General features: G+C 42.9%; 1 protein-coding gene across 1 annotated transcript; it reads right to left on the bottom strand.

Moving 5' to 3' along the window:
- On the bottom strand, positions 1 to 27,326 carry MRPS22 (mitochondrial ribosomal protein S22). The gene is made up of 8 exons (XM_068122876.2): positions 27,181 to 27,326; positions 18,713 to 18,858; positions 16,501 to 16,665; positions 16,247 to 16,390; positions 16,059 to 16,142; positions 13,099 to 13,244; positions 10,352 to 10,460; positions 1 to 743 (listed from the first exon to the last, which is right to left on the bottom strand). The coding sequence occupies exons 1-8, from the start codon at positions 27,293 to 27,295 to the stop codon at positions 651 to 653; spliced, it is 1,002 nt and encodes a 333-aa protein (XP_067978977.2). The 5' UTR covers positions 27,296 to 27,326; the 3' UTR covers positions 1 to 650.

Below are 27,326 nucleotides of genomic sequence, written 5' to 3'. Positions count from 1 at the left end.
TGTTGTTCTAGTTTCTTCTTTATTTTCAGTATCCTCTGAAGTGTTGACAAAAATAGAACAATTGGTTTCATTGAAAAATACCGGCTCCTCAGGATGAGTGGTTACCGCGCAATGCATTCACATCTCCTCGAGCAGCAGTATCAAGGCAAAACAAGTCTGCCACCTCAAAATTACGAGAAAATTCACAAAGTTGCTCTTTCATTGGAATTCTTTTCACGTCAGATTACAAAATGAAAAACTCAAACTATCAGACATAGTATGTCGCAGTTTTTTCATTTGAAGTTAGTTTCCTGCTTAATGCGGCTCCTAACACTGATGCAGTGTTTCAAATGTAATGAAGAATGAAGAAATAGTCATGCTTGTCGATGTCATTAGTGTCGATGTCAGAACATAGTAACCACTTTTTAAAGCTCCGATGAAAGGTCAATGCCCGAAACGTCAACTTCTTGCATCCCACTGTGGTTAGCGTAATTCAAGTCATTTTGATTCCATTATCAAATGTAATACTTGTGAGCTTGGTAACACTCTCACATTAGTGTTCTCCCCCAGGAAAATCACGTACAAAACATAACAACAAAAAAAAAAGATTTTAATCTTTGCGTCTTTCTGTACACGAGGACAAGCAGGGCATAATTCCAACAATGTCTACACTATGCTTCAGCAAAATCCTTCTGGATGACTACGTAGGCTTGAAGAGCCAACTCAATTTTACCACCATTTTGAGCATCTGTTTCAGCAAAGTTCTGGTTGGAAAATGGGCAAGAGGATGAAGAGTGGGAGAGAGGGGGAGGTGAGAGAGATAAATATGTAAAGTCAAAAACACAAGTGATAAGAATCTTAAATGTATATAAAAGCTTGGAGGAGCAAAACAACACCGAATGCCACGTTCACACAAACCAAAGTACACTTCATGCTCACAAATCAATCGGCACCTTTAATCAGCATCCCACGCTACGTCAAGAGTGCATGTATTATATTGTTACAGACGTGGCTTGGATGTTATTTACCGAGCGGTTTTATGGTATGACCACGTCTGCACAAGTTACCCGATTGTGCCCGAACGTTGACTAGTCGCGCGATGCTGGCTCAATAAGAAAAAGAAGACACCCGGCTGGATTACAATAACACAATACGACACCAATGTTTCAATTCTCAAGACCTCCGGAGGAGATTATATTCGTACGGAAAGGTCAGATTACAGGGGCTAGAGGTATAATCACAGAAAGACAGGCACTTAGACACACTCTTATATTAACCCCGGACAGACGACAGACAAACGGGACAACGGCTGACTCACACGGGGGTTGATGACAGGAAAGCGGGTATCGATGGCTCCAGGTCCTCCTGGGCTCGGGGCAGGGTACAGTACGGTCCGGTCCGGTCCAAAGATGCGGGGAGGTATCGTCGCGCTGGGGGTGGCGGTGGCTTCTCTCTCCAAGCTGAGGCGCATCTGACGTCACATTCGGCGCGGGGCCGCGTATATCCGGCGGGGAGTGACACGCCCTCGGCTCGTTAGCTCCGCCCCAGATGGAATCGGCACGTTGCTTCTCATTGGGTGCGTGGGGGGGTTACTGGCTCCGCCCCTGACGAGGAGCTGACAGCCAGCCCCTTCGGGGTAACGCCGTGGAGCGCATGGTCATGGCGGGTAACCGAGCCGGTGTGAGGACGCACACTCCCCGCCCCTCTGTTGTTGTAGTCGTAGTTGTAGTTGTAATTGTTGTTGTAGTTGTTGTTATTGTTGTTGTTTGGGGAAGAAGATGGGAGGAGGTATGGGAAAGGTCCTAAACTCACTACTGATGCCATATAATCACATTCTGGTGCAACGAAGAGTCATAATTAATGGAGACGAGGCCTTAACTGACATAGAATAAGAATAGCTAGGAAGATGTCCGAAAGTTGTCTACGTGTGGTGCGGTGGACCTGGGCACGACATTTAATGGGGGAATAAGGGGAAGGTCGGCTCTACTGATTGTTATTTACATGCAATGGGACTAGGGAATGGGGGATTGGGGAAAGTTGGGGAGTATTGGAGAAAATAGGGGAATATTTACAAGCGGATATGGAGGCCAAATTCCATATTCGCAACAATATATTTATGTTTTATGATGTCATCAACAAATTTAAGTGGTTTCATCAGTGAGATTTAAAAAAAGTCATAACAATACAACGACAGAATTTTTTTTTACATACATTCACGTGAAAAAGTAAGTACACCCCATGTAAAGTTTTGACTTTTTCAACATATTTCAACATACAGCTATTTGATCTTCATTTCGACAATATTGATAGATAAAGGTGATATAATATAACAAATATCATGAAATATTTACATTTTGTAGTCCATTGTATAATTTAAATAAACATAAATGCAAATTTCGCATGTGGAAAAAGTAAGTACACCCCTACATTTATCACTACTTCAAACACCTAAAATTTGAATCAGGTGCACCAGCTCAGGTAGTGTAGCAGCATAGCAAACCTGTTTTGCATTTTGTGATACAAGCACCAAATTTGGCACAAATGTACATTAATATGTTGCGAACATTTTCAGATATTGGGCCACTTGAAATTCCGTAATTTTTTTTTTCAATTTTTTTCAAATTTCGTAATTTCAAATTTTTCGGGTGACACCGTCACAATTTCGGTCTTCGAGGCCGGCCGATATAGTGGGGCGGCTTAGCCCAAATATTCAAAAGAATTGTGCATTTTGTGATACAAGCACCAAATTTGGCACAAATGTACATTAATATGTTGCGAACATTGTGTGGTCAGCAATGAAGACGAGAGTCTGAATTACATGTATGCAAAAGACCTTGTGAACCAGTGAAGCAAATACACGGGTAAGCATGAATTAAATCTAGGGCATGATATAATTTCCATGATGTTTACCTCTACACTCAATGGTGGAAGGAGGTAATGTTTTGATCCCAGCTTGTCTGTATGTCTGTTTGTCTGTTAGTCCACAAAATTCCAGACAAAGCTTGTAGTAGTGGTAGTTGTAGTGGTAGTGGTGATAACAGAAATTGTTATATAGAACTGAACTTATATTATTATTATATGCAGAAAATAACTTCATTTCTATATGCCCTGCAGTGGACAGGTTAATTGGTTTATGCACTGAAGGGGTCACCCTGGTGTGCACTGCTGTGTTCTGCCTCACTGAGTTGTTCAGGTATGATGTACTCAGCACAAGCTTCCGGTCGGCCCGGAGGTGGAGGTGCGGGGCCTGTCACGGAACGTCAAAACAAACGGCCTGCCGGGGCCGCCCGAAAGTCGGGCGTGAGGGGCGCGTCCACTAATGGAACGCCTCTCGCTTCCCAGATCGAGGGCCACGTGGTCAGGAGAACCTCGTCCCTTCCGGTCACACTTTGCCTATCGGCCGGCCTCGAAGACCGAAATTGTGACGGTGTCACCCGAAAAATTTGAAATTACGAAATTTGAAAAAATTTGAAAAAAAAGATTACGGAATTTCAAGTGGCCCAATATCTGAAAATGTTCGCAACATATTAATGTACATTTGTGCCAAATTTGGTGCTTGTATCACAAAATGCACAATTCTTTTGAATATTTGGGCTAAGCTGCCCCACTAAGGTGCAAATGATTAGAACATTGTTAGAGAGGATCTTGGAGGAACCTGTCTTATTTAAACCTCAGACATTTAGTTTGGTTTGCTCTTTGTTGTTGAAGTGTGCGGCGTCACCATTCCTAGATCAAAAGAGCTCTCTGAGGCCTTCAGAAAGACGTTTATAGATGCCTACGAGTCTGGGAAGGGATTTAAAAAGATTTCCAAAAAACAATTGAAAATCATTCGACTGTCCGGAAGATCATCTACAAGTGGAGAAGATTCCAAACAACTGCCAACTTGTTCAGGCCAGGCCGCCCCAGCAAGTTCAGCCCGAGAGCAGACCGCAAGATGCTGAAATGTCTCTACGAACCCCAGAATGTCATCACGGGACCTACAGGTAGCTCTTGCCACTGTTGATGTCTAAGTGCACGAGTCTACCATTAGAAAGAGGCTGCACAAATTTGATCTACATGGGAGGTGTGCCAGGAGGAAACCTTTGCTGTCCAGAAAGAACATCAGGGCAGGACTAAAGTTTGCCAATGAACACCTAGGCAAAGACCAGCACTTCTGGAACAATGTGCTCTGGACAGATGAATCAAAGGTAGAGCTATTTGGCCACAGTACCAGAAGACATGTCAGGCGAAAACCAAAGACAGCATTTGGCCACAAGAACCTGATACCAACTGTAAAGCATGGTGGTGGAAATATTATGGTTTGGGGCAGCTTTGCTGCATCAGGGCCTGGGCAGCTCACCATCATATAATCCACTATGAATTCTTCATTGTACCAGAGGGTGCTTGAGGATAATGTGAGGCCATCTGTCGGAAAGTTGAAGCTCAACCGAAGGTGGACCTTGCAACATGACAATGACCCTAAACATACCAGTAAATCCCCCAAGGAATGGCTGAAAAGAAAGAAATGGGGGGCTCTGGAATGGCCCAGTCAAAGCCCGGATCTAAATCCCATCGAGATGTTGTGGGGGGATTTGAAACGAGCTGTGCATGCAAGAAACCCCTCAAACATCACACAGCTGAAAGAATTCTGCATGGAGGAGTGGGCAAAAATTTCTCCCAGTCGATGTCAGAGACTGGTAGACAGTTATAAGAAACGCCTACTTGAGGTTGTTTCTGCCAAAGGGGGCAATACCACCTATTAGAGCCAAGTGTGCACTTACTTTTAATTTTCAATTTTTTCAAACTTTTAATTAACAATGAAAATGTGCAATTTTCATTTATGTTCATTTAAATTATACAATGGACGACAAAATGTAAATGTTTCATGATATTTGTTGTATTATATCACCTTTGTCTATCAATATTGTTGAAATGAAGATCAAATAGCTGTATGTTGAAATATGTTGAAAAAGTCAAAACTTTACGTGGGGTGCACTTACTTTTTCACGTGACTATAGGAAGTCACATACGACATTTCATTTGGCACCATGACCTTTGACCTTGAGTGACCTTGAAAGGTCAAACTCAAGGTCAAAAATTGTTTTTTTTACGAATAACTGTCAAACTATCAGATTCCCTTCTAACCAACACCAAAATGTTCATTATTCAATTCCCAAAAAATAACATGTGGCATAAAATGGTCAAAGATGCTTAATTTTAATTATTTTTTGGGGTCAAAGGTCAGGGGGCCAAGTTTTCATTGAAAATATATTTCAAACCACTATAACTCTGAAAGGACAAGAGATATGCATACACTTACTCAGTTACCTTCCATTGCTTAGCATCTATCTATAATTCCAGTAATCTCTGTATGTTTGTACGTTTGTACGTCTGTACGTTTGTCTGTGACCGCTGTTTCTCGACAACTACCGGTCCGATATACTTGAAACTTGCCAGGTATATTGCTGGGGACCCGAGGATGTGCCTTTTCAAGGTTTGAAATTAATCGGACAAGTACTTACCGAGCTATGGCGATTTAGCCGTTCGCCGTTCGCTTTGCCGTTGCGAATGGACCAAACCATTCATGTAAATAGAGGGGGGGGGGGGTTCTGTGGTCGTTCGCTTTGGCTTTGCGAATGGACCAAACCATTCATGTAAATAGAGGGGGGGGGTTCTGTGGTCGTTCGCTTTGGCTTTGCGAATGGACCAAACCATTCATGTAAATAGAGGGGGGGGGGGGGGTTCTGTGGTCGTTGCGAATGGACCAAACCATTGTTTTTTTTTTTGCAGTTTTTTTTTTTTTTGCAGTTTTTTTTTTTTTTGCAGTTTTTTTTTTTTTTGCAAGGAACGGGCACCCACGTACGGGCACGTCCTAGCTTATATATAGTACGGGCATGCCCTAGTATATACAATTTGGAATGGTCCACAATATTTTTTTCATGCGACCGTTTTTAAACATGAAATGCATGAATTTTAAGACTGGATTACATCTCAGGAGGATATAAGATACTTAGGGTACATAACATTGGTCAATGTTTGTCCCATTAGAATGCCTGGCATAATTCAACAGCCACCCCCCCCCCCCCCCCCCCCCCACCATACCACACCACAACCCAAAACTGGAAGATAGGATATTTAATTTCTGCAATCAAATGTGATAGGAAATACAAGTGTAGCAAGGCAACTTACAGCAAGAGGGCATTTTGGACACAATCGTAAATGCCATTTCAGTACTGACCGCCTGCGATCGAATATACAAGCGTGCGTTTTAACTTTACATTCCCGTAATATAAAGGCTTCTTTGTCCTCATGAAGTCACTTTCTCTACATTTCAAATACATTAGGGTGGTCCACAATATATATATATTTTTGAAATGTCATGTTCTCACCCTCCAGAACTGTTCCAATACCTAAAAAAAACACTGCTGGTGAAATAAAAATGGAATTTAATAATATTTATGGGTAGCTCATGGTCATCAAAGTTTCCCAATATGGTCTTACACTAACGTCTTACAATACCATGGACACTGAAACAGTTTCTGATTGTCGCATACTTTTACAGGAATTTCAAGTTGAGTTATGAATACCCTGCATGCCTTGTTGATGTTTTATGAAGGAAAATATGTTTTGAGGGGTCTGTGCAGTATGCATTGTACCCTGTAGAAGTAAGGTTTCAAATTTATCCTGAAAATTTGTTGACATTCAAGTATCTCAAAATTTGACTTTTTTTTTTTAACATTTTGGCCTTCCATAAAATCACCTACCTCTGACCAGGACAAAGGTCATCTATAGCCTGAAGGTTTGGATGTTCAGAAGTCAGTTCAAACTCACTAGCAAAGAGCAGAAAGGACTGAGAGACATTGCCATCTTCACCATCCGTATTTACATCACCCGTTTGTTACTTGTCGTCATAGATTCCGGAAAGTATGTTGGTTGGTTACTTGCCTGAATAGATTCCGGCAAGTATGTTGGTTGGTTGGTTACTTGCCGACATAGATTCTGGCAAGTATGTTGGTTGCTTGGTTTGTTACTTGCCGGAATAGATTCGCCGGAATAGATTTTGGGTGGAGAGGGGGCTTGAAGCCAGATTTTAATCTTACAGCCGCCATGTTGGTGCTCGCCGTCACTGTGATGCGAAGCGAAAGACACCTCAGAGCTGTCACATTCACAATCGCTATGTCGTATGTACTCCCGATATGCGTTCCCTTTATTGTAAAAACTACCAAGCCAACAGTTAAAAGGATTTTGAGCCGATAGGTGTTACGGCCTTGGCAAGATCGATGGAGATGGCGATCTGTTAGCTTATACACCGCCCAAATAGCTATGTGGAATTCTCTCATGTAGAGATTAAAATCACGTCCTTTGAACTTTGGCAGAGGTCATTATTTACTTTTAATGACATTTAAATATGAATCAAAAAGAAGATAATTGGTTTTGGGTCGTCCTTTCCGCATATCTCGTGGGATTGTGAGTTGGAGAGATGACCATGATGGCGAGGAGTTGGTTGGCATTCTCTCAAGCAGGGATTCAACCCATGTCCTTATGTATAATTATTTTGATCCAAAATGGCCAATAAAAAAAAGTAAATTCCAGCAAGTCCTCGGTCGCTGACCGATTTTTCATTTGTTACTTGCTGGAAAAGATTCCGGCAAGTATGTTGATCGGTTGGTTTGTCTATCTGCCTGTCTGTCTGTCTGTTTGCAGCACTACATCTACACCGTTGCATGTAGAATCGCCAAACTTTACACACGTATTTGTCTTGCCCTGGAATAGACTGTGCCCAATTTTTAACTCTAGACCCAAGGTCAAGCTCAAAGTCACCCAAAACGTGAAATCATGGGTCGAGTTTTCATTCGAGTTTTTCATTCGGGGTTTCATTCGGGGTCGAGTTTTCATTTAAAATATATTTCAAACCACTATAACTCTAAAAGGACAAGAGATATGCATACACTTACTGTTACTGACATATAGGAAGTCACATATGACATTTCATTTGGCACCATGACCTTTGACCTTGAGTGACCTTGAAAGGTCAAAAATTGTTTTGTTTTTTTACTAATAACTCTGTGAAACATTATCCGATTCCCTTCTAACCAACACCCCTGAAAAAAAGTACATTCCAGCAAGTCCTCGGTCTCTGACCGATTTCTAGTCTGTCTGTCTGTTTGTGCACAGTACTACGTCTACATCGTTGCACATAGCTTCGCCATACTTTACACATATATTTCTCTTGCCCTGGAATAGACTGTGCCCAATTTTTAACTCTCTCGGCCCAAGGCCTCCATTATAACGTCTTAATTCGATAATTCGACAAGTACAAAACTTCATCCAATCAAGATGCAATTTCTTGACTGCCATGTCGGCATAAACTGGTGAAGAAAAAAATAATGATGATGACGTCATCAGTCACGTGGTTCGGCCGCCATCTTGGAAAAACCGAAAAACTTTGCACCTCCATATCTCCGAAAGTGCTGAATCCAAAAAATTGAGATATGGCTCATTGTAAATAACTCTCCATGGGGAATAAAATATGTTAATGATGTCAAAAGTGCTTCTATTATGACGTCATAATTCGACAAGTACAAAACTTCATCTGATCAAGATGAAATTTCTTCAGCATAATCTAGGAATAAATTAGTTTAGAAAACAAATAATGATGACGTCATCGGTCACGTGGTTTGGACGCCATCTTGGAAAAACCCAAAAACTTGATCCAAAATGGCCGATAAAAAAAAGTACATTCCGGCAAGTCCTCGGTCTCTGACCGATTTTTCATTTGTTTGTCTGTTTGTTTGTCCGTTTGCTTTCTCCGTTTGTGAACAAGATATCTCAAAAAGTTGTGGATGGATTTGGACGAAAATTAGCAGAGAGGTAGTGTATGTGACAAGGACGAGATTATTAGATTTTGGTGAAGATCCGGATTCGGATCCGGCTACTGGAAATTTTAAAGTTTTTCTTCACCATTGGGAGATCGGGCCAAAACGATATATAGCAGGATATCTCAAAAAGTTGTGGATAGATTTGGACGAAACTTGGTGGACCGGTTGGGCGTCTGACAAGGAAGAATCGATTCGATTTTTGTGAAGATCTGATTATGAATTCGGATATGATAATTATTAAATTTTTTACAGTGATTCTTCACCATTGGGAGATAGGACCAAAAACTATACATAGCAGGATATCTCAAAAGGTTATGGACGGATTTGGACGAAACTTGTTGGACAGTTTGTGTGTGTGATAAGGAAGAATCGAAGAATGTTTCTGCATTATATAAATTCTGTATTGTGATTTTCTGGTCTACTCTGAGATACAAAATGTAAACTGTTCACCAAGCGGAGGTATGCTCTCTACTGAGTGCCGTTCTAGTTGGAATTGTAGACGGTGGCCAGCAAACCGAACCTGAAGGAGGGTGTACGGAAGCATTAAAAAAAAACAAAAAAAAAACAAGGTTCGGGTAAGTGAAATTCGCTGCACGTCACGTGCAACACGCGCAGAGTAAAACGAGTGTTCATTTACATCCGTAGGATGTCTAATAAATAAAGAAGATACACGCACACCTGAAACTAAGCCAAAGCTTCAGACTTTGGCACGCTCACGAGGCTACACCATCAAATAAACTGCTCCAACCACCCATTTTTGATGGGCTTTTTACTAGAATCTTATAAACAGGAATGCATAACAATAGGAAAAGCAGAGGAAGAAAAATAATATATAAAGGAAATAAATCAGCACATATGTCCTTTATATATTACTGAAATTAACACCAATGCATTATTTATATCAGGGGCAAGTGAGCAAAACTGCATCAAAGCCTGAAAAGAGAGGAGAAAAGAGAATTCCGTTGAAAGTGATGTGCTTACAACATGCGTAGAGAAAGTTAGCAAGCCAGGAATGAAAGCGGCCTTCTATTCCATTGGCCTAAAGCTTGGCAAGCATAGTAAGGTGCCAGACACTGTCGAATGTCCATGATGTGTCCAGAGAAACAGTCCTGCCCTCTTGCCTGAGATTGAGATCTTCCATATATTGGTGAGAGAGAGGCAGCAGCATATCCAAAGTTAACACAACCCTTTTACTTGTCGTTGACTGTGCTTACTCTCCTCCCATTCCTCTCTTCTTCCCCATTCATGACCTTTGCTTATCTTGACAAAATGTGGTTGTACTGTCAGTACACTGCCTTTTTACCCTCTGTCACCTCGCTCTTCCATGAGCCGATATTGTCGATACAAAAAAGCCCAAAATACACACAAAGGCATACCTCACGAGTGTTTCCAGATTCAAACAGTTTATTACTTTAAGAATAACCATGACATCCTAAATTTAACACGTTACGTATATATACAGATAAAATGTTAATTACATCATTAGCGAAGATTAAGTTTTGAAGTTGCTTCACCTGAAGGAGTTCCACTTTGGACAAGTCCTTTCCAGAAGCCTCCACCGATGACCGACTTTCTGGGTGCAGTCGATTGAATAACCAAACTAAATCGGCTGCTTCTTCAATCCTGAAATTCCACAGATTAAAAAAAGAAAAGGTGATATGTAGGATATCGTGCAACATTATTGACAAATGCCATTAAATTATCGTCACATTCACAAATCTTTGTGCGTTGGAAGATTCCTGGGTGATTTGCTGCCGACAGCCAATGGTCAACCTCTCCATGACGTACGCCTACTTTGTGACGAGGTCACCCAATCCCTCCCAACCCAGACTCCCCACCCTCACACAATCTCCCCCATCCCCACCACCTATTCCCATAGCAGGATAAATCAAAACCAGTGTGAATATGATCACTAATGCATAGATAGCATCAAGAGAATATCTATCACATCACAAAGTGCAGATGTGAGACTATGCTTTCAAGGTCAAGTTGTTCATCAAAACCCTTTTTTAATTATTGCTTTTGCAAATGAAACTTCCCCTGTACTTTTAAAAGATTCAATAAGAACGTCTATACTGATGCTGATCTGTCGGGTCGAAAGAATGTCTTTATATATACTGAGGGCAATGCATTACGATAGTGAACATGAACACTTTTATCATATCAGAAAATACCTAGCTGTCTCCAACAACATAAATGGAGATCAGGCTTCAGGCCTCTGACAACAACTAAGTCAAAGACAGGGCTGACACGATGGCCTCGAGGTACGCACACTCACCTCTGAGCTGTCCAGCCTGGGTTTGAACCCCGACCCAGATACATTCCTGGCCAAAAGGATTGGCACCCATGCACTTTTTTTCAAATAACTCACAATTTCCTCGAAAAAAAAAGTTGAACTTTACAAAAGTATTTGGTCTCCACAATTCTTTATTTCACTGTTAATATTACAGAACCTTTGTTTTTGATTCAGAACGTAATATATCCTTTTAAATCAGAACATAAAAAGAAATGGCATTGACAAAATTATTGACACTCTGGACTTAATATTTGGTAGCACAGACTTTGGCAAAATAACTGCAGTCAAGCACTTCCTATAGCCATGAATGAGCTTCCTACACCTCTCTACTGGCAGTTTGTCCCACTATTCATGTGCAAACTGTTCCAGTTCTCCCAGATTTGAAGGGCACCTTCTCCCAACTGCTGTTTTCAGATCTCCTCACAGGTTTTCAATGGGATTTATATCTGGACTCATTGTTGGCCACTTCAGAACAGTCCAGCGTTTAGTCTTGAACCACTCCTGGGTGCTTTTTGAAGTGTGTTTGCGTTCATTGTCCTGCTGTAAGACCCATGACCATCGATGGAGACCCAGCTTTCTGACACTGGGTTGAACATTGCGCTCCAAAATGCCTTGGTAATCTCCTGGTTTCATGATGCCATGTACACATTCAAGGCACCCAGTGCCAGAGGCAGCAGAGCAACCCCAAAACTTCACTGAACCTCCTCCATGTTTGACAGTAGGGAAGGAGTTCTTTTCTTTGAAGGCTTCATTTTGTTTTCTGTGAACATAGAGATGATGTGCTTTACCAAAAAGCTCTAATTTGGTCTCATCTGCCCACAGGATATTCTCTCAGAAGGATTTTGGCTTGTTCAGGTGTGTTCTGGCAAACTCCAGTTGGGATTTCTTACGTCTCTCTCTCAGCAGTGGGGTCCTACCATATAACCCCCTATCATTGATTTGGTGACAGATGGTGCGAATTGAAACTGTCGTACCTTGTGTCAGAAGGTCAGCTTGAATCTGTTTGGCAGTTGATCAAGGTGCTTTCTCCACCATTTGACCAATCCTTCGCTACAATCTTCGATCAAGTTTTCTCTTGCGGCCACGTCCAGGGATATTGCCTACAGTCCCATAGGCCTTAAACTTCCTGATAACATAGTGTATGGTGCACACAGGAACATCAAAGTCTCTGGAGATGGACTTGTAGCCTTGACATTGTCCATGCTTGGCTACAATCTTGGGTCTAACCTCCTGAGACAATTCTCTGGTTTTCTTTCTTTTCTCCATGCTCATTGCGATACACACAGTGACAAAACAGCAGAATGACTCCTTTTCTTGATTTAAACTGGTTGAATGAGTGATTTTTATATTGCAGGCACCTGCAACTCACCACAGGTGAGTTCAATTCCAAAGTAAAGGAGAATCACCTGCTTGAAATCTAATTATTTCTAACAACTTCTAAAAGGTGCCAATAATATTTTCCGGGCCATTTTAGGATCTCTGTGTGGAATAAGCTAAGATTTCGTACTTTTTTCAGCTTTTTTTGTTTTGTTCCACTGCAAACCAAAGAAATACATATGTGGATACCAAAAGAGTTGTTAATTTCAACAATTTTTGGAAGAAATGGTGCATTCTTTGAAAAAAGTGCAAGGGTGCCAATATTTTCAGCCACGACTGTATAAACTGTGAGCCCAGTGATCCATCAAAGTGTGTGCCATCTCTAGGATTGATGTTAAACCGACTCCCCATCTGCCAGAATCCGTTGGTGGATTGTAAGGATCCCATGGTGTCCTTTGCGAAGAGTCGGCGAATTTTTGCCGGCACCCTAAACAAATTCCAATTCCTGCCCTAACCAGCAGAGGGCGTTGCTCCAGTTCTGCTGTTCATCTTTCTCCCTTTCCAAGTTGTTTCACTCCATTATTCTCCAGCTCTTCCACGAGCCTCGACCATGTACAAATAAAAAAAAACAGCATGGGAGGGCCTTACGCTTGATCTTGCAGAAATTCAAACAGCAGTCCTTCAAACCGCTTTGTCTGGACCAGATGCCATACAAACCCAGGGAAGTATCTTGTGGACTTGAGAAGGTCATAACTTCCTCGGTCAGCAAGGTCCTCATAACAACGCTTATGCACCTGGAAGGTGATCATAAACATACTATGCACAATATTTTGTGCAGTATCATGCAGCACATATCCTTCGAACAAACTCTGTATTCATCAAACCTTACACCTGTGTCTAAACAGGCAAGTGCGTGTGATTAATCGGTCTTAGATGTGCATGCCGAGTGAAGTTGGACTCAAACATGACTCGGGACAACTTCACGGACCTCAGTTGAGACCATTGCAACAATACTTCCAAAGTTCTAACTCTAAAATAGTCCCAATTATGGCTTGAATCCTCTTTTAAAAAAGGCATACACTTGTTACTTTCACCTTGCTTGATTGGTCAACTGCAGTTTACTAATCCACCATCTCATAAAGGCTTCACACCAAAGTGTAATATGTTTTTTACAACACTATAATCAAGTCGAGAGCAGAAAGGGAGATGGAATCAGGATGGCAAAGTCAGCGGAGTAGTGCCAAATTACGAGATACCGGAGTCTTGCAAAAATGGCGGCTGTGACGTCATCGCCATATCGACCGTCACTTCAAGTTTTAACACGACGCTAACCATTTGAGTCCCAAAATGAGTGAGAAATAAAATACGCACATTTTACCATGATAAACAAAGGCTTAACACTCACACCGATTTCATCTCACAATTAAGAATCACCTTTTAAGAAAAAGTCAGATCAGTTAGTCTCCAACCACCGTTTTTCGACAAAACTATGTATTTCACGAAATAATGATTTAAATTTATATATATATATATATATATATTTGGTACCACCTTACCCCATAGAACACCTTAACCCATGCAGTGTTCAGTATATAATTAAAATTTAAATAAAATAATGATTTTTAAGGTCGTATAAAAGAAATTCCAGGGCTGGCAGGATGGTCTAGAAGTATGCACACTCGCCTCAGTTGTTTTGCTTGACTGAATCCCGACCGAGCTATAAACTGCCATCCTGGTGGTGTATCACAGACAGGGTGATTCATCAATGTGTGTGCCATCCTGAGGATGGGCATTGGACTGGGTGTCCCGTCTGCTGGCATTAGTTATTTCGTTGACTTTCACATGAGTTGGGATCTTTCTTGGAGATGACCAAATTAGATAAATCGTACATATATACATATTTTATATATATATATATATATATTTATATATATATATATATATATATATATATATATATATAACATCATGCTTATCTGCTCTGCCAACATGAGTCTGTGTCATTGATGTATTATAGCCTACCCTTGCCCATACAACGTTATGACCATTCTTCACAAGAACAGCCACATCACTGATCCAGTGATCCACCCACACATCACCTGTTTGTCGGCATCCAAACTTTTACATGCCTTCATGTCTTCCAGGGTGTAAATATTTTTTGTAAACATAAGATAATTCCTTAAATCTGGATATAAAATTATCTGGATAAAACTATTTGTTTGTTTTGAATTGGTGTGGAGCTGAGCTCCACCTCGGATGGACTGAGGTGCCAGAGCGATGCTCCGGCACACTCCGACAGGACTACCTACACCCATGGAAAAAGTGCACCCCTCAGACTTGAGATTGTCTTAGACTTGAGATTAAATAAAATTTAATCCAAAATGAATGTGATTGAGCATGTGGAATGGAAGACTTGTAAAATAAAAGATCAAGGCTCATGGAAGAGAAAGGTGACAAAGAGGGTAAAAAGATGATGAACGGAAAGTATGGCAGTGGGGTCACATTTGGACATAACAAGCAAGGGAATAAACGAACAGCAAAAGAAGGGAAGAAACATATGAACCTGCAAATAAGAGTGTTGCATTAGGTAGGGCTAATGGGGGAAGAAAAAGATCAAGGGTAGGGACAGGGGGATGACATGAGATGGCGGTTCACTGCTAGATTGAAGCACTGGAGGGAAGAATGGGATTGAATAGCCTCAGAAAGGCCGTTCTCCAAATGAGAGAAAATAAGGATAAAATAATTCAGGTGTGCAGTAATCCTAGATTTTGGGAATTTAACCACATGTTACATTGGGATTTTAAGGGTAAATGGGAAGAATGTGTGCATCCTCAGGAACTGGGGAGGGTCTGAGGGCTGAAAGCAGAGGGAACTAGACAAAAGAAGAGGCAGTAAAAAAAAAAAAAAGCCCACTGACCCATCTGTGATGCGAGAGAAACATGCCCTGTGCTTCGGCCTCATCGTGGGAGGTGCCAATAATGGTGATAGCTTTAGATTCCATAGAATTCAGAAGCAGCAGATGTTATGGTGGAGCATCATTCCAGAAGAGAGAGCAATACCCCCATTGAAAATAGATGTGCAACAAAAGTCCAAGTAAGGCTGTGAGCAGTTTGATTTATAAAATAATGCCTTGGAATGAAGGAGGATGTCCAGTCTGTGGATGGCTTTAGAGGCCAACTTTGCTTGGGTCATCTTAAGAGAGGTCATGTCTGATGGTGAAACCTATAATTTTAAGAGAATGGATCTCTTCCAGCAGATGACCATGGAAATGGATAAGTAGGTTTGTTTGACAATACTTCCACAGCAACAGGGTGAGACATGCTCCATTTATCAGACCAGTATCTAATCACTGAGATTAGCAGAGTGTGATGCAAACACTTCCTTCCTATCAGGAAGCGGGGTTACTGTTTGAAATTACCGATTATATTGCAGATTGCATTATAAATGCTTAGACAAAAATCTAAAGAAATTTTTACTTCCTGTAAGAAGACTGATGATGATTTCAAAAACTGTGATAAACACAACAACGGTATATAAATTCTTCTAAAACAGAGAATGCAAGGGCGATTTGTATTGTAGACGAAGCATTATTTGACAGAAATAATTACCCGAATGTAATCAGGCGAGTCCGGTTCAAACTGTGTTTGGCAGAGATCGAGGACGTGCTCGTGGTTCTCCTGGGAAAATATTTCCTGCAACCAGTAAATGACTCGTTATGCCAAAATTTTACACATGGCCAACTCAAATACTTTCCATTTCATCAAAATCAAGCAATCATAACATAATTTAAACTTGCGTGTAAATGTTCATCTTTAAACAATGGTGGCGGTTTAATCTGGCGTCCCTCTCGTGGAAAATAGCTTTGCATCATTCGATCACGTTCTTCCCAAGTTGCCTTCCTCAGTGTGCCGTCCACTTCACGCACCAAAATGAAACGCTCCTGGGGGGAGGCGGCATTCATAAACATAAAATCCACGTTCTCAGCACACAAAAGCATTCATCTAACGTACCGAGTGATCCTTCGGTATATTTTACAATGGTAATGCGTACCCGGTGAGACATTTTTGACGATATGTCGGTGAAGATGTACTTTGATGCTTCCAAACCAGCAAGGCATTTGTCATGAGATAAGACTTCATCAATAGGCTGCCTCTCTGGAAGCACAGGTGGAGGAGTCAATCGCATCTTGGCTTTCTCAATAGCATTCTCACGAGCCTGAATGAAATAATTCCAGAATAGGCATAATGCACAAATAATATGTGTATATATAAAGTACTGCAGAACCCCATGGAGTATATATATGGTTTATTTAAAAACATTCATTTGAAACAGCTGTTCACCACCATCTCTTATCTTCCCCCATCCAAAACCTTGATCTCTTCTACCCCCGCTAATTTCACCCCAGATACATTTTTTTGAAATACCAACTTCTTTCATGGAAGTCCTTGCATTGTCCTTGTGTTTTATACTTCTCCCCCCCCCCCCCCCCCCCACCCTTCTCACACCTCGTCCCCCCAAGCCCTCTCCCTCCCACAGATCTCCCGAAGTCCCTACTCTCAAATGTTGTGTTTGTGTGCTTCCCCTTCTCTCTCCATCTTGTCTACCGCTCCCCTTATTATATACTTTGTGTGTCTGATTTTTTTTTGTGTGTGATAAATGTTAGCTTTTTCACAAGCCTCGATTCTGTATCAAAAAAAAAAAAAAAACCCCCCGCAGAGGATACGTTTCTGGAAAATACCTCGAATGTCGAATCTGCGATGACGTCGGGGCAATGTTTCAATGGGGAAAAGGGGGATTAGTGGGGCGGCTTAGCCCAAATATTCAAAAGAATTGTGCATTTTGTGATACAAGCACCAAATTTGGCACACTAGTAGACTATCATATTATGAAAAGATCTGGATATTGGGCCATCTCAGATTCAGAGATTTGATTTTTGCAAGATTTGCAGATTTTGCAAGCTGAGATTGCAACGCCAGGGACGGCCGACTCCTTCCTACGAGCTGCCCACGTCACCCGCACAAGAAGAGCTCATCAAATCACTGCAACGGCACTGCACATCCTGCAACACCGTGCGTATGAACGCCACTGTATGACATATGCTGATGATGCAGAAGACCTGCCTGAGTTCGAAGACTGGTGTCACCAGAGAGGAGAAGACATTCCCAACTTTCAGTACTGGGCAACTGTGCTGGAACTAGAGATGTTGGTACTGGTCTACGTGCGTTCTCTGCGGCAGGCTTCATTCACGACGTACCTTGATGCCCTGACGGAACTGGTCCCATGGTTCCATGCCTTAGACCACACACACTATGCCAGGTGGGTCCCTGTTCACCTGAGGGACACGGTTGCACTCCCAATGAAGCACCCAGATGTAGCCAGATAATTCAGGGCTGGCAACTTCACTGTACAGAAGACGAAGAAGGTGTTCTCTTCGATCCCAATCGAATCGAAATCTTGCAAAAATCAAATCTCTGAATCTGAGATGGCCCAATATCCAGATCTTTTCATAATATGATAGTCTACTAGTGTACCAAATTTGGTGCTTGTATCACAAAATGCACAACAGGTTTGCTATGCTGCTACACTAGATAGGTTCGCGGCGGTTTGTGATCCACAAGGGAAATTGATCAAATTACGAACACGAATGCACATCATCAGTTTCATTAAAATTGCTTACAAATAAAAATCCTGTAAACCTTTCCAAAATGTTAGTTCACTTTCGCTGCGAGTGCCATGTGACTTTATTGAAAACGAACCCTTTGTTTTGCTTCGATCTTGCGTGGTCTCCAAACGGGCACAGGATTTACACTGAGGGTATGGCCAATCAGCAAGGCTGGTTCATGGTACGCAAGTAAAAATGAACTTTTATTTTGGATCTAAAATAAAATTCTAACACAAGGACTGTGATGCCAGGACATTTAAAATCATGCAATTTAAACTCAACGTCTATCTTCGAAAGACAATACAGAATACCGCATCTTCCTCTTCTGTTTACACACGCAGCTGGTGGGAAATGGTTTATGTGTGGCTCATGGAAGATTGCTTTATAATTGTGTTATGAGCACGGCTGGTGGTAGATGGTTTTGGAACTGTGTCATGTGCATGGCTGGTGGGGGGTGGTTTTGCTCCCGCGAAAAACCGCGAATACGCAAAGCACAGGGCCATGAATGTAGAAGCAGGTCATATTTTATGAACCGCGAATACGCGGAATATGCCAACATCGAGATTCTGCAGTGTCGTTTCAACACCCTGCCTTCATTACCTGTTGCAGCTGCTTCTCTGTCATGAGCTTGTAAGTTGGTGGGAGAAGAGCCTGTTTAACAGGGCGGAAGACATGCTCAACATTCAGTGTCGTCATCTTCATCAGTACCTTCTGCACTTCGGGATCATCAAATGACACTGCTGGTCCTGGATAAATAAATGTCAATGAGTTAGATAGTTCAGTAATGACTGGATGTTATGAGACACCGCATACAACAAGTGTCTTTGTCTTACACTAGAGCGAAGTCGATGGCATGTCATCGCATATCCCCACTCGTCTCACCGAAAGCAAAGTTAAAAGATGACAAAACGTTCCACCAGTAATGACCCAATATCAAAATCTGAGTTAAAAAATCATCTGTTTTGACCTCTGCGACCCTAAGTCCCCACCCCCCACTGAGGCATGTTAATTCCGGGGGTTAAATCCAAAAAATCATTAAATATTTCATACGTCTCCCAGTGTTAATGGCATATACAAAAGTTTCATTAAAAACGTTTTAGAATGTACCTGTACTTGAATTTTTTGGTATTTGTCCTTTTAAAACCGCCCCAAGACCTCAGGGGGCGGAGCCAAAAATGACACTGCTCTTGCACCTTCTTGCCATGTGGTGATCATAACTACCAAGTTTGGTGAATTTATGCACAACCGTTGAGGAGATAGCGTGACGGATGGACAGACAGACAGACAGCTTTGTTGTCAGCAATTATTTTATGAAATTAGTTGTCAATACTTCGAGTGGGAGGGTCTCCTCTTCCCGCCATCGGTAAATTAGAACAGCAGGCAGCAGTTGGAAAAAAGGGGCAGCGGTTTCCCACGTGCAGCCTTGAATTTGACCAATTATTGCTCGGTTATCCTTTACAGCGATCTTCAAACACCCTTTACAAGTGAAAATACAGACAATACGTACACACATAACGAAGGAAATGGGCTGGCCGGATGGCCCAGACGTACACCCACCTCAAAGCTGTCTAGTCTGGATTTGAATCTTGACCCAACTATAAGCTGTCATCTCGGTGCTTCATAGGTAGGGCGATTCATCAATGTGTATGCCAGACCTCAGATGGACAGCAAACTGGTGTCCCATTTGCCAGAATTAGTTGGTGGACGTTAAAGATCGCATGGTGTCCTTTGCGAAGGGTAGGTGAACTATTGCCGGCATCATGAACAAATTACAAATTCCTGCGCTAACCAGCAGAGGGAATCACACCAGCAGCACGGCCTTGCCCTCTGCCAATGATGCTACCCTACAGCACGACGCTGCACGCGAAAGAAGAACCTCAGGAAATACAAAACACAAATCCTTATAATGAACGTTGCAAACAAATCCCATGATTTTCAACACAAAACCACCTTCTCGACAAAAAATTTTTTTTTACAACATATTGACTTTGACCACAATGGCCGACAAACAAACCTTGAGAAATTTCCTGATTCAAGTTTAAATGCAATCGCATCAAAATGTGGGAGAATTACAATTTAATAGGACATCTATCTAGTTCATGACCCTCACATACAAAAAAAAAAACAACAACAACAACAACAACAACAACATGCATTTTAAGGCCATTTTCCCTGCTAGAGCGGGGGTTAGCCTTGCGGTCCCCATGACAATCTTCTCCATTTTGCCCTATTTTCTGCACCTCTCCTTGTTAACCCCCATGCCCGCATTTCTTCTTCCACCATCTTTAGCCAAGTCTTTCTCGGTCTTCCCCGTCCTCTACTTCCTTCTACATTCATTTCAATCACTCTTCTCAACCAGTCACTTTCATCCTTCCTCAACATATGACCAAACCATCTCAACCTGTTCCTCTTCACAGCATCAATCACAGGCTCTATTCCCATCATCTTTCGCAATTCATCATTTGTCTTCCTCTCTCTCTCAACGATACTCCGCACATCCACCGAACCATTCGCATTTCCACCCTTCGTTGCTGCTCTACGTTCATTACCCATGTCTCGCTCCCATAAATCATAACACTTCTCACACTTGCAGCATTGCAGCATACACCTTTCCCTTCAGCTTCAACGACACTCCCCTCCTCATCAGCACGCCATTCAGTTCCCGAAACTTCTTCCATGCACATCTCACTCTAGCAACCGTTGCCAAGTCTGATCCACCTTCTCCATTCAGCATGTCTCCGAGGTAGCAAAACGTTTTCACACCTTCCAGCTTCACGCAGTCTCCAAGATCCAACTCAACATTTCCTCCATCTGCAGCTCCCTCTGTGCACACCTTACATTTGAATGTAGCTGCCACACTGGTTAATGACCCTCTAGACCACTACATTTTTGATGAACCCACTCAGCGCACATTGTACAACAACACAACAACATGCATTTTAAGGCCATGTTCCCTGCTAGAGCGGGGGTTAGCCTTGCGGTCCCCATGACAATCTTCTCCATTTTGCCCTATTTTCTGCATCTCTCCTTGTTAACCCCCTTGCCCGCATTTCTTCTTCCACCATCTTTAGCCAAGTCTTTCTCGGTCTTCCCCGTCCTCTACTTCCTTCTACATTAACTTCCATCACTCTTCTCAACCAGTCACTTTCATCCTTCCTCAATACATGACCAAACCATCTCAACCTGTTCCTCTTCACAGCATCAATCACAGGCAATATTCCCATCATCTTTCGCAATTCATCATTTGTCTGAACATTGTACATTGACATTGAATTGTACATTGTACATGTCAGCGCACATTGTACATTGAATGGAGTTCACTCCGACACCCTTCCTGCACACAGCACATGGCCACTTCCCAGTTCTTTCCACCTCACCACATGCTTTACTTCCCAGTTCCCAGGTTCCCAGGTCCCAGGTTCCCAGTTCCCAGGCCACTTCCCAGTTCTTTCCACCTCACCACATGCTTTACCACTTGCCATCACCTTCGTCTTTCCGATATTCACCTTCAGACCTTTTGTCTCCATACATTCCTTCCACTTGCTCATCTTTTCCTTCAGTCCATCCATACTTTCCACAATCAACACCAGATCATCTGCATACAACAACTCCCACGGTAAACCCTCCTTTACGTTCTGAGCCAGCACCTCCATCACAGCTACAAATAGTAGTAGGCTTAGTACCGACCCTGATGCACTCCCACCTTCACCTCAAACTCACCATTGTTCCCGTCCTTCGTCCTTACAGCTGTGTGCGCTCTTTTGTACATTGCCATCATTACTCTGATCAACCATTCCTCCACTCCTAACGTCCTCAATGCCCATGTCAATACGTCGCGTGGAACCCTATCGAATGCTTTCTCCAAATCAACAAACCCAAGAAACAACTTCTTCCTCTTCTCCATGTACTTCTCCTGCAACTGCCTCACAATAAAGAGCGCGTCTGTCGTTCCTCTTCCTGACATAAATCCAAACTGCATTTCGTCGATCTTCACCTTCTTCCTTATCCTCCTCTCCAACACCCTTTCCAATACCTTCATTCCATGCTCCAATAACTTTAATCGCTCGGTACGAGCCACACTCCAGAGGGTCACCTTTCCCCTTGTATAGAGGGACGAGGGTACTCAGTTCCCAATCCACTGGAATGCAGCCTTCTTTCACCACCAGATTACAGATCTCTGTCATTCTCTTCACACCCCAACTTCCTGCTGCCTTCAACATATCTCCCACAACCCCGTCGGCCCTCTCGCTTTTCTACTCTTCATTGCTTTTATCGCTTCCTCAACTTCCTTCTCAGTTATCTTCTCTGCCGGTCCTAAAACTGGGTTACTCTCTATGTTGCCATCCCATTCATTCTCTGTATTCAACAGCATTTCCATATATCTTTTCCATCTTCCTTTAATTCCATCTGGGTCCACAACGATTTGTCCCATCACTGTCCCATCATCACTGTTTGGGGGACGGTACAGAACACATATGAACAAAAGGTGGGAGCGGAGAGGGAGCCGTAGCCAGAGGTACTCCTGGGGGTGAGGAGGAAAGAGGGCAGTGCAAGGAGAGTGAGGAAGAGAGTTTTTGATAAAGATAGCCACCCCACCACCAGGCCGAGGCTCAGGTCTATCATACCGGAGGAGGGAGTAACCAGGAAGAGATATTAAGGAATCAGAGACATCTTGAGGGAGGAAAGTCTCTGTTAAGCAGATCAAGTCTGGATTGTCAGAAGCAACCTGTATGGAGAGATCAGTCAGGTTTGAGCGAAGGCCCCAGATGTTTGAGGTCCATACCGTTAATGAAGAGAGAGGGGGAGCATCAGGTACAGGACAGGGGAGGGGAGGAGTAGGGTAAGATGAAGGATGAGAGGGGGAGGTAGGGAGAGCAGTTGATAGTGTGTCAGATATTGCAGAAGAGTTCCAAGAAAGGGAAGGATGAGGAGGATGAAAGGTTTGATGGTGAAGGGATGAGGCACAGTGAGGGGTTGTTTGAGGGGGGGCAGAGGAAAGTAGAAGGTTTGGGGGGGTGGAGGTATGAGATAGAAGGGAGACGAAGTGGGGAGGAGGCAGCTTGGAGGAGGAGGGGGGAGGAGGGAGAATTGGAGAGGAATGGTATGGGGGGAGAATTGAATGGGAGGGGTTAGGGGGGAGTTTTGAAGGGGAGGAGTGAGGGGGGAGTTTAGGAGGGGAGGCGCAAGAGGGGAGTTTTGGAGGGAAGGCGCAAGGGAGAAGTTTAGAAGTGGAGGGACAAGGGGGGAGTTTAGGAGTGTAGGGGCAAGGGGGGGGATTTGGAGGGGAGGGGCAAGGGGGGAGTTTAGGAGTGTAGGTGCAAGGGGGGGGATTTGGATGGGAGGTGCAAGGGGGGGGATTTGGATGGGAGGGGCAAGAGGGGAGTTTAGAAAGTGGATGATTAATGAAAGACGAACATTGATAACAAATTGGGTTTGTTGTGATTTTCAAGTTAGCAATCAGATTCAGAACGATGGAGGAGGGATGGAATGAATGTGAATTTAGACCATGTAGTGAGGGAGACGTATAAGATATTGAATTTCTTTTTTTTGAAGTGGAATGCGTTGGAGAGGAAATTGAGAAAAGCCTTTTAAATCGGAAGAAAAACAGCGTGTTGTAATATACCACTGAAATAAACACAGAAGGGGAAAGGTTAAACATATTTAAATAATATTTAAACAGAACTGTGAACAATCTTCTATGCACAAAATACCAACAGGGGGAGAGCCGAGAGGGACCACCACGAGTCACGTGAACAGGGCAAACGGTGGATGGCAAGGAGATAATGGGGGCGGGGCGAACAGCACACCTGGACAGAAAATACAGGATGAGACAACAGTACACGTGGAGAAAGGAAAATAAATGTTTTTTGTTTTTTTGTTTGTTTGTTTTGGGGGGGGGGGGCGGTGCGGATTTAGAACGTTAGACAGAGTATTATGTTCGGGGTAGAAGGGAAAAAACTAAGAGCCAAGCAAAACACGCTTAAGTTAACAAAACACCGACGGGGGTACAACTACAAGGCCACACACGAGGAGCAGAACACGATTAATTAATTACGAGTTACAGGAAATTCAAACCAAAACTAACTATAATCAAACAATAACGCATGGACAATAAAATAACGAGTTGAACTATGACAATCTATCTGGGGAAATGGGGGAGAAACACGTGGTCGAAGAACGAACGAACGAATAAGAATGAATAAACGAATGAGCACAGAGAAGGTAATGTCTTATTTTTTTTGTTTTTTTGAGTTGAGATTTACATAAGGAAGTAGGCTATGGGGTGAAAAGACTGCGAAAACAGAGAACGAAAGTTATTGGTTTCACAAACGACGGACCGCTGAGAGAAAAACAAAGCCTCAAGGTTGTACAGTGTTCACTGTACAAGGCCTCAAGACACGACACGAATTAACACGATTTTCAATACAGGTATGAAAGATTTGCACCGAAAATCTTCGTCGGGACAATATACGTACATACACCATAAAATAAATACAGTTATAACGAAAATACAAATGGGAACAATTACTTAACTTCGATTTCGATGGAGAGCGTGTAGAGCTGCGAATAAACGAACCCTCGCCAGCAAGACCGGAAACGGAAGTCCCACTTCATCCTTCAAGCAACTCACCCCCATGACACCACACCTCTCTTTCGCTATCTGCTTTGCAATCCTGAATACCGCTCTCTGACCCTCTTCCGAATCCAAGCGTTCTCCGAACATTTTCCTACATGCCTCCTGCACCTTTGCTACCTCTTTCTTTGCAGCCTTCTTGGCTGCCTTTTAACTTTCATGCTCTGCTTTTTCTGCTCTTGTACCCTTCGCCTTCTGCCACTCCTTGAACTTCTTCCTCTTCTCGTCAATCCTCTTTCCAACTTCATCATCCCACCACCATGTTTCTGAGTCCCTCGGTGGTCCTTTTGTCCATCCACATACCTCACCAACGGCTCCCAACAGACAATCTTTCATTGACATCCAACCACTTTCAAGCTCAATCACATCATCCTCTACCCTACTCAGCCTCTCTTTTAATGCCTCTTACTGTCACCTCTTTCAACCTCCACACCTTCTTTCTCGGTTGGTACTTCACCCGCCGAGCTCTCCTCGCACCTTTCACCCTTATGTCGCAGACAACCAAGTGGTGCTGTGAAACAGCCTCCTCCCCCGGGATCACCTTTGTGTCCCGGAGGTGCCCCCTATCTCGCCTACGCACCATCAGGTCGTCAACGGTTGTCGTCGACCCACCTGACGTGTATGTAACAAGCTTATTATCCTCTTTCTGGAACTGAGTATTACAAATCAACAAACCAGCTCCATCAGCAAACTCCAAAATCCTTTCACCTTCTCCATTTATCACACCATATCCGTAACCCCCATGAACTCCCTCAAAACCGTCCATATTCCTTCCCACATGTCCATTTCAGTCTCCTACCACAACAACTTCCTCATCTTTCACGTTTTCCATCAGCTTCTCTATCGCACACCATAACTTGTCCTTCTCTTCATCGCTCCGACCAACCTGCGGAGCATATCCCGAGATGACGTTCACCAAGAGCTTTCCAATCATCATTTTCACCATCATCAACCTATCACTCACTCTAGTCACACTCACCACACTGTCTACAAACTCCTCAGAAAACAGGACACCAACACCATTCACGCCCTCCGGGCACCCTTGCCACACAAACTTATATTTCTGTCCCTGCCTACCTTTCACCATTCTCACACCACTTCCCTTCCATCTCGTCTCTTGCACACAAGAGATGATGGCAAAGTCCACTCTTCAACCCTCACATGTCCACCCTCACATGTCATATTGAAATATTTATCCGTTTCATCCAACAAAACATTTCTCATTAAGTTGTAAGAAATATATACATATATATTTAAACAATTTCTAGCCGTGGTGACCAAGTACCAAAAGTATTGCCTTGATTAGTTTTAAAATGATTAAAAACATACTTTGATGTGATAATGTCGACTACGACTACTACTACTTGAAATTACATATGAGGATCCATACAGGAGAGCGACCTTACAAATGCTGGATATGTGATAAAGGTTTCTCTCAAAAAGGCAATTTGAAAGAGCACTACTACTACGACTCCTCCTCCACTTCTTACTACTCCTACCACTACTACTACTCCTCCTCTTACTACTACTACTACTCCTCCTCTTACTACTACTACTACTACTCCTACGACTCCTACCACTACTACTACTACTCCTACCACTCCTCCTCTTACTACTACTACTACTCCTCTTACTACTACTACGACTCCTACCACTACTACTCCTCCTCCTACTACTACTTCTACCACTACTACTACTCCTACCACTACTACAACTACTCCTCCTCCTCCTACCACCACTACTACTACTCCACCTCCAACTCTTACTCCTCATCCTACCACTACTACTACACCTAGTACTACTAATACTACCACCACTACGACTACTCCTACTACCACTACTACTACAATGACTCCTCCTCCTCTGTCTGAAATTTTCTGAACGCAATCCTCTAAAGTCTAGGGCCTTTCCAAAAAAAGCACTACCAGTACCACTACTACAACTACAACACTAACGGCCCCAATTATTCCCACCGTATTGTTGGGTTGGCTGTGGAACGTTTTTGCCCCAAGGCTTTCACGAACTGGCTTGCCAGGCTTGAAGTTCGACTAAAGAGTGCAGGCGACAGTCGTTCGTTCATGGTGCCGGTGATAATTCGCCGACTCTTCTCGAAAAACACGGTGGGTTCATTAACTTAACATGCACCGGCCAAGTCTGGACGACGGGAAACCGAGTTTAACATCTTTGGGAAACAACGCACACATGGATGTATTGTCCGGAATGCGAAACACCGGGACGACAGTTTATAGCTGTGTCGGGATTCGAACCCAGGCGAGACATTCTCAGATGCGAGCCCTGGCAGCCACGAACATAGTAACGTTACTCGTTAGCACTATTAGTATTAGCAGAGACATCTTTATAACTTTGAGATACAGTACAGTAAATCATGCAAGAGATTAGATCATCAATTTATTCCCAGATTCAAGTTCCTTACTCGATTCGGTGCAAAACATGGACTCGTGCAAATCTTCTTTAACATAAACTGTCCGAGCTGTGAATGGAAACCTGCAAAACGCCGCACGATGTAACAACCGACAAGAAGCCAACATCGTGCTCCGTCACCTTTGACCTTTCACTGAG

Source organism: Myxine glutinosa, chromosome 7, assembly GCF_964187855.1.
Source record: "Myxine glutinosa chromosome 7, kmMyxGlut1.1, whole genome shotgun sequence".
Taxonomy (NCBI): Eukaryota; Metazoa; Chordata; class Myxini; order Myxiniformes; family Myxinidae; genus Myxine; species Myxine glutinosa.
Note: the sequence above shows the minus strand (reverse complement) of the source record. Positions and strands in the feature narration are given on the sequence as shown.

Bases quoted from the DNA above. Each gene is read 5' to 3' on its own strand.
- MRPS22 (XM_068122876.2), bottom strand. From the start codon at position 27,295: ATGTTGGCTTCTTGTCGGTTGTTACATCGTGCGGCGTTTTGCAGGTTT. The intron at 16,391-16,500 runs GTACGCATTACC...GCCTCCCCCCAG, and splicing joins CGTCAAAAATGTCTCACCGG to GAGCGTTTCATTTTGGTGCG. The intron at 16,143-16,246 runs GCAAGTTTAAAT...TACTGGTTGCAG, and splicing joins TTAAAGATGAACATTTACAC to GAAATATTTTCCCAGGAGAA.